This window comes from Rutidosis leptorrhynchoides, chromosome 4 (assembly GCF_046630445.1).
Source record: "Rutidosis leptorrhynchoides isolate AG116_Rl617_1_P2 chromosome 4, CSIRO_AGI_Rlap_v1, whole genome shotgun sequence".
NCBI classification, from domain to species: domain Eukaryota; kingdom Viridiplantae; phylum Streptophyta; class Magnoliopsida; order Asterales; family Asteraceae; genus Rutidosis; species Rutidosis leptorrhynchoides.
This window is the reverse complement of record NC_092336.1, coordinates 182,561,223-182,579,929: the sequence shown is the minus strand read 5'-3', so window position 1 is coordinate 182,579,929 and position 18,707 is coordinate 182,561,223. Positions and strand designations below refer to the sequence as shown.

Here is an 18,707-nt window from a genome sequence, read left to right as displayed (position 1 = left end):
TTTTTTTACGGCCAAAGAATCAATTATATAAATAAAACGATCCCTAGCAAGGCGCTAAGGATAATTACAACGGCATAAATAGTCATAAGTTTCAGTTTGAAACTAAATGGCTTCTATGTTTAATCCAACGAAAAGAAAAAGATCTAGTTACATAAAAAAGGCTACTAGTACTACAAAACGAATTATTAAAAACAATTCCGTTCCGAAAACGCCAAATAACCCATGTTAAAGTAACGATCACCGCAACAATCCGATTCTTTTGAGAAGCTTGTAAATGAACGCCTTCTAACCATGAAATAAACGTATCCCAAGACGAACAAATAGGTAAACCGCAATCTAACCAAATCCTTACCTTGATCCACAACTCCTTCCCAAGAGAGCAATCAAAGAAAAGATGGTCACTTGTCTCTATATCATTGTTACATAACAGACAAACGATCGAATTTAAATCTATCCCTTTAGCGGAGAGGTTCCAATGAACGGGAAGAGAATTCAACCTAAAACGCCACAAAAGAATATTAACTTTTCTAGGGACGAACTTCTACCAAATAGTGCTTGTGTTGGATGAAGGCAATAAGATACTATCAATAACGTTTCTATAAGAATATGAGAATACAATTCGTTGATGTATACATTGATCAAGACCCCTATTTATACATGAAAACCCTTGGGTTTTAATTAGGAAACATAAACGTATTCCAACTCCTATACAATAGTTCTAGATACATATTGTTTATAAAAGGAAACAAGTTCCTTGGCTAATACGTATTCCTTGGCTATCAAATGTTGTCTAATAGTCCCCCGCAGTCGAAACGGGAGGAACACAGATGTTGAGACTGGCACGAAAATCTTGAAATAAAACCGTAGCACGCGGACTTGACCTTTGGTGACCTTTTCTCGTACAGAGTGAATGTCGAGTTCGATATGTTTAGTGCGCTGATGTTGAATAGGATTACTGGAGAGAAAAATAGCACTAACATTGTCACAATACACAATAGTAGCTTTGTGAATGGGACGATGTAACTCGAGTAGTAAATTGCGTAGCCAACAAGATTCCGATACAACATTTGCAACTCCATGATATTCGGCTTCGGCACTAGAACGGGATAGAGTGGGTTGTCGCTTGGATGACCATGAAATAAGATTGTCACCATAATAGACACAATATCCAAAAGTAGAACGACGTGTGTCTGGACACCCGGCCCAATCAGCGTCAGTGTAGGAAATAAGTGTGTGTGCAGGCGACTTATGAAGGTGTAAGACATAATGAAGAGTTCCTTGAATGTACCGAAGAATACGTTTTAATGATGCCATGTGTCCATCGCGTGGGTCATGCATGTGAAGGCATATTTGTTGAACTGCGTAGGATATGTCGGGACGAGTAAAAGTTAAGTATTGCAAAGCCTTGGCTAAGCTTCTAAAATAAGAAGGATCGGAATATGGGTTTCCAGCATTGGCCCCTTGTTTCGACTTAGCATCAACTGGCATTTTCGAAGGTTTACAATAGATCATGTCTGCTGTAACAACCCAACCCGTATTAAACTGGCCCATAAATTTTTTCCTTTTAAAATACGTTAAATAACACTTTAGGTCCCATTACACAATTTCCAAAACGTATTTATTACCAAAATAAGTTCAACGAACTTGAAAATATACAATAATAATTAAAACTCCTTAATACAATAATACGTTGGTTAAATCATAAACCGGTTATAATCATTATGACCCGACTAGTTACGTTTACACAAAACCGAGCATGGTGATTTGGGACCACGCTACCAAAATCCTAATCGAGTCCAAAAGCAAGATCTTCTAAAGCAACCTAGCTAAGATCTCTAATCCCCACGCTTACCCGAGCCGCCAACGCGCGAACCTATAAAAATATCAACAACGAGAGGGTAAGCTAATGCTTAGTGAATGTAAAGATACTACACACATACATATGCATAAAATGGCTACGCATCACCAAGCATCAAAATAACACATACCGTCTCCGCATGGTAAACAAACTACAAGAGAGCACAATACACAAAGTAGCTACACGCTACGTAATCGCCAAACTAACGTCACAAGATTAGCTACAACACAACAATAAGTATATACGCGTATATAACAAATATAATCAACAATAACGATAAGGTTAACCCCTTAACCGAAACCACATGAAGGTCGGTCGAACTACCCGAGCCTTAGTGAATTCGCACTACCCGAGATTCACTTCCTTCACCACTTCTACAACCGAGGTTGGCCGAACTACCCGAGCTTTAGTGAATTCGCACAACCCAAAATTCACCACCTCATCACCAAGATGATCGAAACAACCCGAGTCATCATGAATCCGCACTAACCGAGATTCATTTCCTCAACAACAAATGCTAGCAACCTATCGCCAAAAGGGTTATCCAAAACGCTAGCCAATTCACAACACCAAGGGTAAAAATCCACAACGCATAAGCGTATCACATGGACCCGAAGCACAAGGTCCATTCTCCCACACGAACATAGAGTAAACCCGAACAAGGGTCACCCTACACACACGCACCCATTTTACACATACACATGTGCATAGTAAATTTACACTCACCTTGTCACCTTGATGAATGCCACCGAATAATCCGCAATTGTCAATGGAAAGTACCTATTCCATTTATTACATAACAAGTAACACAATTAGGGTGGATATACAAATCAACCCAAATTGACAACTAGTGCAATTCCGACCCAAAAGCACTTCCAAGCACAAACCGCGCCCAAACTAATCAATAATCACTAACACAAGTGAGACTGGTCCTAATATGCCAATTAAATCCAATCATAGGTGTTAAACACCTATCTTGCCCAAAATGACACTTAAACCCAAATTTTGACCCATAAGAAGTCAACATCATGCCATTAGCAAGTTTTGACACCAAAACATATTTAACTCGGTTTTATACTTCAACTTAATCCATTTTAAGTTTATAAATCTTATTAAATCGACAATTGGGTCATAATCATCACCAAACCCTAATTTTGACTCTAGTCAAAATTAGTCAACCACATGAACCCCAATGGTCTCCAAAACATCAATAATCACTAATACTAGTGATTATTCACTCTTTGCAAGCCTCACAAGTATAAACTTGCACACCAAACCCAAAACCCGCCAACATCAATAATAAACCCAAATCTTAGTGTTAATCTTCAATTAACAACCAATGGGATTCCATTTATGAACTCACAATCAAAAGCCCCAAGTTTAGATGATGAACACAAAAATGAAATTCGGAGTTAGAGCTTACCGCTAGTATCAAATTGTAGCTAAGAATGAGGAGAACAAAGTTGCCTCTTACGCCTTCGATCAAAACCCGGGTCTTCCTTTCCAAAAATCCTTTTGAATCAATTGAGGTGTTTGAGTTTTTGAGAGAAAATGAAGAAGAAAAGGAAAAAGATAAAAAGGAAATGAAGTGAATGGACCAGATTTGAGGCTATAATCTGCCTCATACGCGAAAAGACCAAACCACCCTTGAATATCTTTTAAAATCACAAAATTGGTACCAGTCCGCCAGATCGCCGCGTCGCGGCCCCAATTCCTCGCGCCGCGCCATTTAACGTGGTCTGGTGGTTGCCTTGACATGCCTCCTGATTCTGAAACTAGTTAATCGTCGCGCTGCGGCCCTCTCTGTCGCGTCGCGACCTTCTGCACAATCTGATTCTGACTCTGAAATTCAGGGACTGAACTTGCCTAACTCTGATTCTGATGTAAATTCTAAAAATGCATGTGTTAGGTTCATTTTTAGTGGCGCTTTCTGCTGCACACATTTACTGACACTTTCAGGAACCTTTTCTGAAGCACAAAATTCGGGATCTTACAACTCTCCCCCACTTAAATTCGATCACGTCCTCGTGATTCTAATCACTTAACCACTCCGAACTTACACGCTATGGTTCTCAAACAACCGTTCCAATCCGACTTCCAACAAATTTCTCATTAACCCGAAGATTAATCCATCAACTAAATACACACTTGCACGCATTTCGAAACGTACAATGCACACAATCATCCGAAGTCTAAAACGATCACTTTAGAATACACGAAATCGCCACGTATTCTTCCAACTCCTCTAGGCAATTCTTCTCAATGAATCGCCTTCAACAACTAAATCGTCACCCGCGATTTATCAAAATCCACAAATCCGAGCACTAACACTTGCTCAATTCCTCCACAATGGGATAAACTCAACCAATTTCGTACTGAGATATCAACCCTTTAGCGTACCATACCAAGTACAATGCTAAAAGCAACCAAGTCTCAACCTAAGATCAACAACCACAATAAAGTCAACCATCTGACCGATGAAGACCGAAAAAGCGAATCCTTACGGATAACACTTACCACTTAACAACCCTTGTAGTGCACAAACACGGCTATTATGCAACTACCGTACAACATAAGCAAACGGCTAAAACCGTTAGCGCCCAAACGACTATGGAAACACTAATCCCAAGGTGTACAAAATCGACTATTGTCACACTCGTAACAACATGTGAGCGAAACACGGCTATCGCATCACTAATCACACAACATGGTCCTTACGACCCCACCATCTGTGTATAAAACAACCAATAGTTCACACAACATGGTCCTTACGACCCCACCATCGGTGTATAAAACAACAAATAGTTCACTATACTAACCACACCAACATGGCAGAAACAACCCGAGCCTAAACACATATGGAGGATGGTCGAAACAACCCGAACCTTAGTGAATTCGCAACAACCCGAAATTCACCAACCCAATCCATATTTCCCACAATGAAATGACCGCACAACCCGAGTCATCGTGAATACGCGCAAACCGATATTCACTACCTTCACCACATAGTATAACCGAGGATGGTCGTACAACCCGAGCCTTAGTGAATCCGAACTACCCGACATTCACTACCTCAAACTATGAGTCCAACCAACAGGGACAATCGTACTACCCGAAATATTGTGAATATGAACAACCCGATATTCACGTCCCAAACCACACCCAAAGAATGGTACTCCCATTCCCCATCAGTACTCGAATTTCCCGATAACGTCATACCATACCGATATAACACTACATCCATGATGAAGTTAGCGGACCGAATCAACGGCCATAACCCACCTATCACATACGCTCTTTTGGCCTCAAACAACGAGTAGTGCAACATCGCGCACTGCTACACTATAGTGAATCCCAACGGATTATATTAACCTTTCACCACAAACGAAGTATATGCGCATACGCGAACATCACTATCACAATCGAGCAAGAACCACCAATATCGCACCTAGGCACAAAACAATAATTCTTTAGAAGAGAATCCGACACACACATCCCTTAACCGAGGGATTTCACCTTGCTCGCCAAATACGCCTATTATCTCCCAACGAGATTCACCACATTACCACATCGGTGATAATTCAAATCTAAAATCATAAGTACAATTTAACTGAAATTGTACTCTACCACAAATTGACCAAAACTAGGTCCCGACAAAAATTCCGGACCTACTAAGAGCATCATCCGAAACCTTACACTAAAACCTCCTCGTGTGGGAGTGTAACTCCCCCACTCGGAACTACGTGCCATAACCGCATCGCCGTGCCAACATCATCTGCGATAATTACCACTCTTCGACATACGTGACCAATCTCTCCATCGGTCAAAACACTCGAATTCTCATGAATTCATTTCGCACACTAGAAATTGACGCACACCGTCACCCGTTGGCTTTAGTTAAACGACACAAAACCAACAAAACACGCACAAACCGTACAATGCTACTGAAAGGTAGACCTTTCTACAATTGGGTTCACACGACCCATCACCACATCTTGCTCCAACCTTGAGCATTCAAAGGATTTTAACCTATCCCCAAACACTTCGAACGAAGAGTTTACCACAATCACACGAACTTCATTCTTGTACTTTCCAATTGCTATAGTTTGTCAATCTCCACCTAGTCATTCATGTACCTAAGGGTTTCTCTCCGGCACCCTAAGTACAATGTAACCGAAACACAATCGGAGTCAAACACCACGCTAGTAGGTATGAAAGAGGTACCTATCGTTGCGTCCCGTAGACTCCATTACCAACGTTCATCGAGATTCAAAACACTTGACCTCAAGGGTCTCACCCACCCGACGAACCACACGGTTCCTCAACTTCAACACGAGAACGAACACGCTCTAACAATCGAACACCAAAGCCCATAACCATGGCTTGGTAGAAACATTTCCCAACACTAAGGAATGCTTGGTTGCACCAAGTCTTACGCCCTTCATCCGCCAACCAAACGTCACCATAGGGTAATTCCACTAGGAACGTCACCCATAACAAAATGTGCACAACATAAATGCTTTCAACAAACTCTTACACAACGACACATAATAATATCCAAAGGACATATTTATTTAAACGAAACGTACCTTAACGTCTCCTTGCAGCATTTGCCGCCGCCAACTCAGGACAATCTGGCTTGCGATGTCTCTCTTTATGACAATAGTAGCACATTCCGTCATCACTTCTCGGCATTGTACACTCCCATAACTTGTGGCCCTTAACACTACAATTGAAACATCTAGGCGCACGAGAATCCATCGTACCTTTACCCACATTACTCGTACTCGCACTTGCACCCTTATTTTTCTTACTTGGGGCGTCGTACGAATTAACCCTTCTCTTACTCGGAGCATTATCGATTATCTCCCAAGGATATGGCTCAAAACCCTTAGCAACAGCAAATAGCTCAGCAAACGAGTTCACTTGCCCAAGGCTTATCTTCCCACGTAACTCATCATTTAAAGCCTTACGAAAGTCTTGCATCAACAACCTTTCGTTATTCACACACTGTAATACCCCAGCTTAACATGACCACAATATTGTTCGCTTTGCCCGCAGGCGCACGGCTTTTTCTTGGCGACCACACACGAGAAGCACTTTCCCTGGAGGTCACCCATCCTAGTAGTGCTCTCGCCCGAGCACGCTTAACCACAATGTACTCGCACACCTGCTCTGCCTGTGGTCCCAAAACGCGTTGTGTCATTTAAGCGTGAGTATTACCTTATAATCCCATGATCACTCATGTTCGTGGGCGATGTGGGATTTGCCTAGGGTGTTACATTCACCCCCCCTTAGGGACTCATCATCCTCGATGAGGTTTGCCCCACCACCCCCAACGGCACATGAGTGGCTCTGATACCATTCTGTAATACCCCAGCTTAACATGACCACAATATTGTTCGCTTTGCCCGCAGGCGCACGGCTTTTTATTGGCGACCACACACGAGAAGCACTTTCCCAGGAGGTCACCCATCCTAGTAGTGCTCTCGCCCGAGCACGCTTAACCACAATGTACTCGCACACCTGCTCTGCCTGTGGTCCTAAAACGCGTTGTGTCATTTAAGCGTGAGTATTACCTTATAATCCCATGATCACTCATGTTCGTGGGCGATGTGGGATTTGCCTAGGGTGTTACACATACTCGGGGCAAAATCGCGCCTTAGACATAAAAGTAGCCCGTAGAGTATTTAGGTCCATAGACCCTTGTCTCAACACGCGTATCTCCTCACGCATTCTTATCAAGTCAGCTTGTGTTCGGAATTCTTCAAAGAATTCCTTCTTAAAATCGCCCCATGACAAACTCACGAACGGTTCTTCGCCGACCGTATCAATCTTACCATCCAACCAATCCTTCGCACCATCTCGCAACAAACTAGTAGCGATTCTCGTCTTCTTGTCCGGAGGACACTCACTTGTACAAAAACATCCTTCAATCGCCGAGATCCAACGAGTACTCACTAACGGATCCGGTTCTCCATGATACATAGGTGGTTTAGTCGCTCGAAACTCCTTGTAACTAAAATCCTTCTTACCATTACCCCGATGCTCGATAAGCCTTCTTTCGAACTCTTCTCAGATTGTTTTCACTTGTTTTGCAACCTCGGCCTCAACCCTAGCCGCAAACTCATCATCATTCGTCTCGATCTCGTTTCGCGTCATCATTATAAGGAATGGAAAACGATTAGTCCACGAACGTATAAAACCACACACACAACACCGCCCCATCTTGCTAAACACTCGCAGTACATCACTTGTTAGACACGATTTGTGCCCGTAATAAGGTTTGCAAGTCCTTATTACGCACACACGCCGTATAAACTTGTTAGTACAACGACCGCCTTGCTCGATGATATAAACCAACACAACGAAAATTCTACATGATATAAACACACGTAAGAATTACCACATAACACAAGCCACAATCCTAGTTAGTTCACCTACATGCTAAGGCACTAACCAAGTCCCCGTCCGACCCGTTCTCCTACAAGTCCCGCAACAAAGAAGCACACACAAAAGTCTAAGTCTAGGCACCTATCTCAAGTCGCCTAAATCCCTTAGACCATGTCCTGATACCACTTGTAACAACCCAACCCGTATTAAACCGGCCCATAATTTTTTTCCCAAAACATATTTATTATCAAAGTAAGTTCAACGAACTTGAAAATATACAATAATAATTAAAACTCCTTAATACAATAATACGTTAGTTAAATCATAAACCGGTTATAATCATTATGACCCGACTAGTTACGTTTACACAAAACCGAGCATGGTGATTTGGGACCACGCTACCCAAATCCTAATCGAGTCCAAAAGCAAGATCTTCTAAAGCAACCTAGCTAAGATCTCTAATCCCCACGCTTACCCGAGCCGCCAACGCGCGAACATATAAAAATATCAACAACGAGAGGGTAAGTTAATGCTTAGTGAATGTAAAGATACTACACACATACATATGCATAAAATGGCTACGCATCACCAAGCATCAAAATTACACATACCGTCTCCGCATGGTAAACAAATTGCAAGAGAGCACAATACACAAAGTAGCTACACGCTATGTAATCGCCAAGCTAACGTCACAAGATTAGCTACAACACAACAATAAGTATATACGCTTATATAACAAATAAAATCAACAATAACGATAAGGTTAACCCCTTAACCCAAACCACATGAAGGTCGGCCGAACTACCTGAGTCTTAGTGAATTCGCACTACCCGAGATTCACTTCCTTCACCACTTCTACAACCGAGGTTGGCCGAACTACCCGAGCCTTAGTGAATTCGCACAACCCGAAATTCACCACCTCATCACCAAGATGACCGAAACAACCCGAGTCATCATGAATCCGCACTAACCGAGATTCATTTCCTCAACAACAAATGCTAGCAACCCATCGCCAAAAGGGTTATCCAAAACGCTAGCCAATTCACAACACCAAGGGTAAAAACCCACAACGCATAAGCGTATCACATGGACCCGAAGCACAAGGTCCATTCTCCCAAACGAACATAGAGTAAACCCGAACAAGGGTCACCCTACACACACGCACCCATTTTACACATACACATGTGCATAGTAAATTTACACTCACCTTGTCACCTTGATGAATGCCACCGAATAATCCGCAATTGTCAATGGAAAGTACCTATTCCATTTATTACATAACAAGTAACACAATTAGGGTGGATATACAAATCAACCCAAATTGACAACTAGTGCAATTCCGACCCAAAAGCACTTCCAAGCACAAACCGCGCCCAAACTAATCAATAATCACTAACACAAGTGAGACTGGTCCTAATATGCCAATTAAATCCAATCATAGGTGTTAAACACCTATCTTGCCCAAAATGACACTTAAACCCAAATTTTGACCCATAAGAAGTCAACATCACGCCATTAGCAAGTTTTGACACCAAAACATATTTAACTCGGTTTTATACTTCAACTTAATCCATTTTAAGTTTATAAATCTTATTAAATCGACAATTGGGTCATAATCATCACCAAACCCTAATTTTGACTCTAGTCAAAATTAGTCAACCACATGAACCCCAATGGTCTCCAAAACATCAATAATCACTAATACTAGTGATTATTCACTCTTTGCAAGCCTCACAAGTATAAACTTGCACACCAAACCCAAAACCCTCCAACATCAACAATAAACCCAAATCTTAGTGTTAATCTTCAATTAACAACTAATGGGATTCCATTTATGAACTCACAATCAAAAGCCCCAAGTTTAGATGATGAACACAAAAATGAAATTCGGAGTTAGAGCTTACCGCTAGTATCAAATTGTAGCTAAGAATGAGGAGAACAAAGTTGCCTCTTACGCCTTCGATCAAAACCCGGGTCTTCCTTTCCAAAAATCCTTTTGAATCAATTGGGGTGTTTGAGTTTTTGAGAGAAAATGAAGAAGAAAAGGAAAAAGATAAAAAGGAAATGAAATGAATGGACCAGATTTGAGGCTATAATCTGCCTCATACGCGAAAAGACCAAACCACCCTTGAATATCTTTTAAAATCACAAAATTGGTACCAGTCCGCCAGATCGCCGCGTCGCGGCCCCAATTCCTCGCGCCGCGCCATTTAACGTGGTCTGGTGGTTGCCTTGACATGCCTCCTGATTCTGAAACTAGTTAATCGTCGCGATGCGGCCCTCTCTGTCGCGTCGCGACCTTCTGCACAATCTGATTCTGACTCTGAAATTCAGGGACTGAACTTGCCTAACTCTGATTCTGATGTAAATTCTGAAAATGCATGTGTTAGGTTCACTTTTAGTGGCGCTTTCTGCTGCACACATTTACTGACACTTTCAGGAACCTTTTCTGAAGCACAAAATTCGGGATCTTACAACTCTCCCCCACTTAAATTCGATCACGTCCTCATGATTCTAATCACTTAACCACTCCGAACTTACACGCTATGGTTCTCAAACAACCGTTCCAATCCGACTTCCAACAAATTTCTCATTAACCCGAAGATTAATCCATCAACTAAATACACACTTGCACGCATTTCGAAACGTACAATGCACACAATCATCCGAAGTCTAAAACGATCACTTTAGAATACACGAAATCGCCACGTATTCTTCCAACTCCTCTAGGCAATTCTTCTCAATGAATCGCCTTCAACAACTAAATCGTCACCCGCGATTTATCAAAATCCACAAATCCGAGCACTAACACTTGCTCAATTCCTCCACAATGGGATAAACTCAACCAATTTCGTACTGAGATATCAACCCTTTAGCGTACCATACCAAGTACAATGCTAAAAGCAACCAAGTCTCAACCTAAGATCAACAACCACAATAAAGTCAACCATCCGACCGATGAAGACCGAAAAAGCGAATCCTTACGGATAACACTTACCACTTAACAACCCTTGTAGTGCACAAACACGGCTATTATGCAACTACCGTACAACATAAGCAAACGGCTAAAACCGTTAGCGCCCAAACGACTATGGCAACACTAATCCCAAGGTGTACAAAATCGACTATTGTCACACTCGTAACAACATGTGAGCGAAACACGGCTATCGCATCACTAATCACACAACATGGTCCTTACGACCCCACCATCTGTGTATAAAACAACCAATAGTTCACACAACATGGTCCTTACGACCCCACCATCGGTGTATAAAACAACAAATAGTTCACTATACTAACCACACCAACATGGCAGAAACAACCCGAGCCTAAACACATATGGAGGATGGTCGAAACAACCCGAACCTTAGTGAATTCGCAACAACCCGAAATTCACCAACCCAATCCATATTTCCCACAATGAAATGACCGCACAACTCGAGTCATCGTGAATACGCGCAAACCGATATTCACTACCTTCACCACATAGTATAACCGAGGATGGTCGTACAACCCGAGCCTTAGTGAATCCGAACTACCCGACATTCACTACCTCAAACTATGAGTCCAACCAACAGGGACAATCGTACTACCCGAAATATTGTGAATACGAACAACCCGATATTCACGTCCCAAACCACACCCAAAAAATGGTACGCCCATTCCCCATCAGTACTCGAATTTCCCGATAACGTCATACCATACCGATATAACACTACATCCATGATGAAGTTAGCGGACCGAATCAACGGCCATAACCCACCAATCACATACGCTCTTTTGGCCTCAAACAACGAGTAGTGCAACATCGCGCACTGCTACACTATAGTGAATCCCAACGGATTATACTAACCTTTCACCACAAACGAAGTATATGCGCATACGCGAACATCACTATCACAATCGAGCAAGAACCACCAATATCGCACCTAGGCACAAAACAATAATTCTCTAGAAGAGAATCCGACACACACATCCCTTAACCGAGGGATTTCACCTTGCTCACCAAATACGCCTATTATCTCCCAACGAGATTCACCACATTACCACATCGGTGATAATTCAAATCTAAAATCATAAGTACAATTTAACTGAAATTGTACTCTACCACAAATCGACCAAAACTAGGTCCCGACAAAAATTCCGGACCTACTAAGAGCATCATCCGAAACCTTACACTAAAACCTCCTCGTGTGGGAGTGTAACTCCCCCACTCGGAACTACGTGCCATAACCGCATCGCCGTGCCAACATCAGCTGCGATAATTACCACTCTTCGACATACGTGACCAATCTCTCCATCGGTCAAAACACTCGAATTCTCATGAATTCATTTCGCACACTAGAAATTGACGCACACCGTCACCTGTTGGCTTTAGTTAAACGACACAAAACCAACAAAACACGCACCTTGCACAACCGTACAATGCTACTGAAAGGTAGACCTTTCTACAATTGGGTTCACACGACCCATCACCACATCTTGCTCCAACCTTGAGCATTCAAAGGATTTTAACCTATCCCCAAACACTTCGAACGAAGAGTTTACCACAATCACACGAACTTCATTCTTGCACTTTCCAATTGCTATAGCTTGTTAATCTCCACCTAGTCATTCATGTACCTAAGGGTTTCTCTCCGGCACCCTAAGTACAATGTAACCGAAACACAATCGGAGTCAAACACCACGCTAGTAGGTATGAAAGAGGTACCTATCGCTGCGTCCCGTAGACTCCATTACCAACGTTCATCGAGATTCAAAACACTTGACCTCAAGGGTCTCACCCACCCGACGAACCACACGGTTCCTCAACTTCAACACGAGAACGAACACGCTCTAACAATCGAACACCAAAGCCCATAACCATGGCTTGGTAGAAACATTTCCCAACACTAAGGAATGCTTGGTTGCACCAAGTCTTACGCCCTTCGTCCGCCAACCAAACGTCACCATAGGGTAATTCCACTAGGAACGTCACCCATAACAAAATGTGCACAACACAAATGCTTTCAACAAACTCTTACACAACGACACATAATAATATCCAAAGGACATATTTATTTAAACGAAACGTACCTTAACGTCTCCTTGCAGCATTTGCCGCCGCCAACTCAGGACAATTTGGCTTGCGATGTCTCTCTTTATGACAATAGTAGCACATTCCGTCATCACTTCTCGGCATTGTACACTCCCATAACTTGTGGCCCTTAACACCGCAATTGAAACATCTAGGCGCACGAGAATCCATCGTGCCTTTACCCACATTACTCGTACTCACACTTGCACCCTTATTTTTCTTACTTGGGGCGTCGTACGAATTAACCCTTCTCTTACTCGGAGCATTATCGATTATCTCCCAAGGATATGGCTCAAAACCCTTAGCAACAGCAAATAGCTCAGCAAACGAGTTCACTTGCCCAAGGCTTATCTTCCCACGTAACTCATCATTTAAAGCCTTACGAAAGTCTTGCATCAACAACCTTTTGTTATTCACATACTCGGGGCAAAATCGCGCCTTAGACATAAAAGTAGCCCGTAGAGTATTTAGGTCCATAGACCCTTGTCTCAACACGCGTATCTCCTCACGCATTCTTATCAAGTCAGCTTGTGTTCGGAATTCTTCAAAGAATTCCTTCTTGAAATCGCCCCATGACAAACTCACGAACGGTTCTTCGCCGACCGTATCAATCTTACCATCCAACCAATCCTTCGCACCATCTCGCAACAAACTAGTAGCAATTCTCGTCTTCTTGTCCGGAGGACACTCACTTGTACAAAAACATCCTTCAATCGCCGAGATCCAACGAGTACTCACTAACGGATCCGGTTCTCCATGATACATAGGTGGTTTAGTCGCTCGAAACTCCTTGTAACTAAAATCCTTCTTACCATTACCCCGAGGCTCGATAAGCCTTCTTTCGAACTCTTCTCAGATTGTTTTCACTTGTTTTGCAACCTCGGCCTCAACCCTAACCGCAAACTCATCATCATTCGTCTCGATCTCGTTTCGCGTCATCATTATAAGGAATGGAAAACGATTAGTCCACGAACGTATAAAACCACACACACAACACCGCCCCATCTTGCTAAACACTCGCAGTACATCACTTGTTAGACACGATTTGTGCCCGTAATAAGGTTTGCAAGTCCTTATTACGCACACACGCCGTATAAACTTGTTAGTACAGCGACCGCCTTGCTCGATGATATAAACCAACACAACGAAAATTCTATATGATATAAACACACGTAAGAATTACCACATAACACAAGCCACAATCCTAGTTAGTTCACCTACATGCTAAGGCACTAACCAAGTCCCCGTCCGACCCGTTCTCCTACAAGTCCCGCAACAAAGAAGCACACACAAAAGTCTAAGTCTAGGCACCTATCTCAAGTCGCCTAAATCCCTTAGACCATGCCCTGATACCACTTGTAACAACCCAACCCGTATTAAACCGGCCCATAATTTTTTTCCCAAAACGTATTTATTACCAAAGTAAGTTCAACGAACTTGAAAATATACAATAATAATTAAAACTCCTTAATACAATAATACGTTGGTTAAATCATAAACCGGTTATAATCATTATGACCCGACTAGTTACGTTTACACAAAACCGAGCATGGTGATTTGGGACCACGCTACCCAAATCCTAATTGAGTCCAAAAGCAAGATCTTCTAAAGCAACCTAGCTAAGATCTCTAATCCCCACGCTTACCCGAGCCGCCAACGCGCGAACATATAAAAATATCAACAACGAGAGGGTAAGCTAATGCTTAGTGAATGTAAAGATACTACACACAAACATATGCATAAAATGGCTACGCATCACCAAGCATCAAAATTACACATACCGTCTCCGCATGGTAAACAAATTGCAAGAGAGCACAATACACAAAGTAGCTACACGCTACGTAATCGCCAAGCTAACGTCACAAGATTAGCTACAACACAACAATAAGTATATACGCTTATATAACAAATAAAATCAACAATAACGATAAGGTTAACCCCTTAACCCAAACCACATGAAGGTCGGCCGAACTACCCGAGTCTTAGTGAATTCGCACTACCCGAGATTCACTTCCTTCACCACTTCTACAACCGAGGTTGGCCGAACTACCCGAGCCTTAGTGAATTCGCACAACCCGAAATTTACCACCTCATCACCAAGATGACCGAAACAACCCGAGTCATCATGAATCCGCACTAACCGAGATTCATTTCCTCAACAACAAATGCTAGCAACCCATCGCCAAAAGGGTTATCCAAAACGCTAGCCAATTCACAACACCAAGGGTAAAAACCCACAACGCATAAGCGTATCACATGGACCCGAAGCACAAGGTCCATTCTCCCACACGAACATAGAGTAAACCCGAACAAGGGTCACCCTACACACACGCACCCATTTTACACATACACATGTGCATAGTAAATTTACACTCACCTTGTCGCCTTGATGAATGCCACCGAATAATCCGCAATCGTCAATGGAAAGTACCTATTCTATTTATCACATAACAAGTAACACAATTAGGGTGGATATACAAATCAACCCAAATTGACAACTAGTGCAATTCCGACCCAAAAGCACTTCCAAGCACAAACCGCGCTCAAACTAACCAATAATCACTAACACAAGTGAGAATGGTCCTAATATGCCAATTAAATCCAATCATAGGTGTTAAACACCTATCTTGCCCAAAATGACACTTAAACCCAAATTTTAACCCATAAGAAGTCAACATCACGCCATTAGCAAGTTTTGACACCAAAACATATTTAACTCGGTTTTATACTTCAACTTAATCCATTTTAAGTTTATAAACCTTATTAAATCAACAATTGGGTCATAATCATCACCAAACCCTAATTTTGACTCGAGTTAAAATTAGTCAACCACATGAACCCTAATGGTCTCCAAAACATCAATAATCACTAATACTAGTGATTATTCACTCTTTGCAAGCCTCACAAGTATAAACTTGCACACCAAACCCAAAACCCGCCAACATCAACAATAAACCCAAATCTTGGTGTTAATCTTCAATTAACAACTAATGGGATTCCATTTATGAATTCACAATCAAAAGCCCCAAGTTTAGATGATGAACACAAAAATGAAATTCAGAGTTAGAGCTTACCGCTAGTATCAAATTGTAGCTAAGAACGAGGAGAACAAAGTTGCCTCTTACGCCTTCGATCAAAACCCGGATCTTCCTTTCCAAAAATCCCTTTGAATCAATTGGGGTGTTTGAGTTTTTGAGAGAAAATGAAGAAGAAAAGGAAAAAGATAAAAAGGAAATGAAATGAATGGACCAGATTTGAGGCTATAATCTGCCTCATATGTGAAAAGACCAAAACGCCCTTGAATATCTTTTAAAATCACAAAATTGGTACCAGTACACCCAGATCGCCGCGTCGCGGCCCTAATTCCTCGCGCCGCGCCATTTAACGTGGTCTGGTGGTTGCCTTGACATGCCTCCTGATTCTGAAACTAGTTAATCGCCGTGCTGCGGCCCTCTGTGTCGCGCCGCGACCTTCTGCACAGTCTGATTCTTACTCTGAAATTCAGGGACTGAACTTTCCTAACTCTGATTCTGATGTAAATTCTGAAAATGCATGTGTTAGGTTCACTTTTAGTGGCGCTTTCTGCTGCGCACATTTACTGACACTTGACGCACAAAATTCGGGATGTTACACTGCGCGTTCCAAAATTTCCCGAGCATATTTTGTTTGACTTAGAAAGAGACCACTCGAGGTGTGTGCAACAGAGATACCTAAAAAATAACTCAAACGACCTAGGCTTTCATAGAGAATTCACATGATAGTTGATGTATTATATGTTGTCGCAAGGAATCAGACGAGGCTGTAACAATAATATCATCTACGTACAGTAGGATGTACACAATGTCACGTCCCTTTTTATGAATAAATAGAGAATGATCACATCGACTGTGTTGAAATCCGAGAGTGCCAAGAGAGTTCGCGAACCTTTGATACCAGGCACGAGGTGCTTGTTTTAAGCCATACAGAGACTTTTTCAAGTGACACACATATACTGGATGAGTAGAATCCCGAAATCTCATAGGTTGATGCATGTAAACTGTTTCTTGAAGGTTGTCATGTAAAAAATCATTCTTCACATCCAGTTGATGAATAGCCCATGCGTTGGAGAGTGCGAGACTAAGCACGAGTCTTATTGTTGCAGGTTTGACCACCAGACTAAATGTTTCAGTACAATCAACACCTATCTGTTGTGACCTGCCATCACCAACCAAACGAGCCTTATAACGCTCAAAAGAACCGTCAGAAAGAAATTTATATTTAAAAATCCACATAGATCTAATAATATGCATACTAGGGTCGTGGGGTACAAGATCCCAAGTCCCATTTTTAATAAGGGCATTATATTCGTCGGTCATGACTTGCTTCCAATGCGGGTCATTAAGAGCATCTTTGGGATTTTTGGAATGGGAGAAGGAGATGTAGAAAGCGATAGATTAAAGGGAGCTTTAGGTTTATAAATTCCGGACATAGCACGGGTAGTCATGGTTCGCATAGTAGGGAAAGTAGTTGTGTTATTAGTGGGCAAGCTAGTGGTTGAAGGTGTAAAATTGGTATTAGTTAGAGATACTTGTGTGTTGTGTGACTCGGCTCAGAAGGTTGTTGAGATATATTGATAGAAGTAGGAGAGTCAGAAGGGGACTGCAATATAGTGGAAGGTAGTTGGTCCGTAGAAGAGCTTTGGTCTGAAGGTGTATTTTGGCTTATAGATGAGTGAGGGGTCATAGGAGAAAGAGGTGGAGTAGAGTGAGGTGAGTTTGAGGAACTGGAAATATGTGATACACTAGTAGGTATACTAGAGATAGGATCATGAAGAAAACTATATGTGTCAGGGTCGGTCGGTTGTGGTGAGGCAAAAGGAAACAAGTTTTCATTAAAATGAACGTGGTGAGAGATTATAATTTTCCTTGTTTTTAAGTCGTAACATAGATAACCTCGGTGAGACGTGGGATACCCAAGAAAAATGCATGGAGTGGAGCGGGGTTGTAATTTGTGGATGGTGGTATCGGGAAATAAAGGATAACATAGGCAACCAAATACACGAAGATGAGAGTATGTAGGTTGGCGACGATAGAGGATGTGAGTAGGAGTTGAGTTCTAAAAGTTTGCTAGGGAGAATATTGAGGCTGTATGTTGCCATATTAAGAGCATGATGCCAAAAGGAGGGTGGCATAGATGAGTGAGCTAAGAGAGTACGAATAATGTTGTTTATTGCACGTATTTTTCGTTCAGCTTTTCCGTTCTGATAGGAGGTGTGTGGGCAAGAAAATATAAATCGCATTCCGTGTTTGTTACAAAAATTATGAAATGAAGCATTATTATACTCTGTACCGTTGTCACATTGAAAAGTCTTAATTGGAGACGAAAATTGATTTTGTATGT

General features: G+C 42.0%; 1 protein-coding gene across 1 annotated transcript; it reads right to left on the bottom strand.

Annotated features, from left to right (window-relative positions):
- Positions 1 to 705: 705 nt before the first annotated feature.
- Positions 706 to 1,488, bottom strand: LOC139841271 (uncharacterized mitochondrial protein AtMg00810-like). The gene has a single exon (XM_071831496.1). The coding sequence runs from the start codon at positions 1,486 to 1,488 to the stop codon at positions 706 to 708; it is 783 nt and encodes a 260-aa protein (XP_071687597.1).
- Positions 1,489 to 18,707: the final 17,219 nt, after the last annotated feature.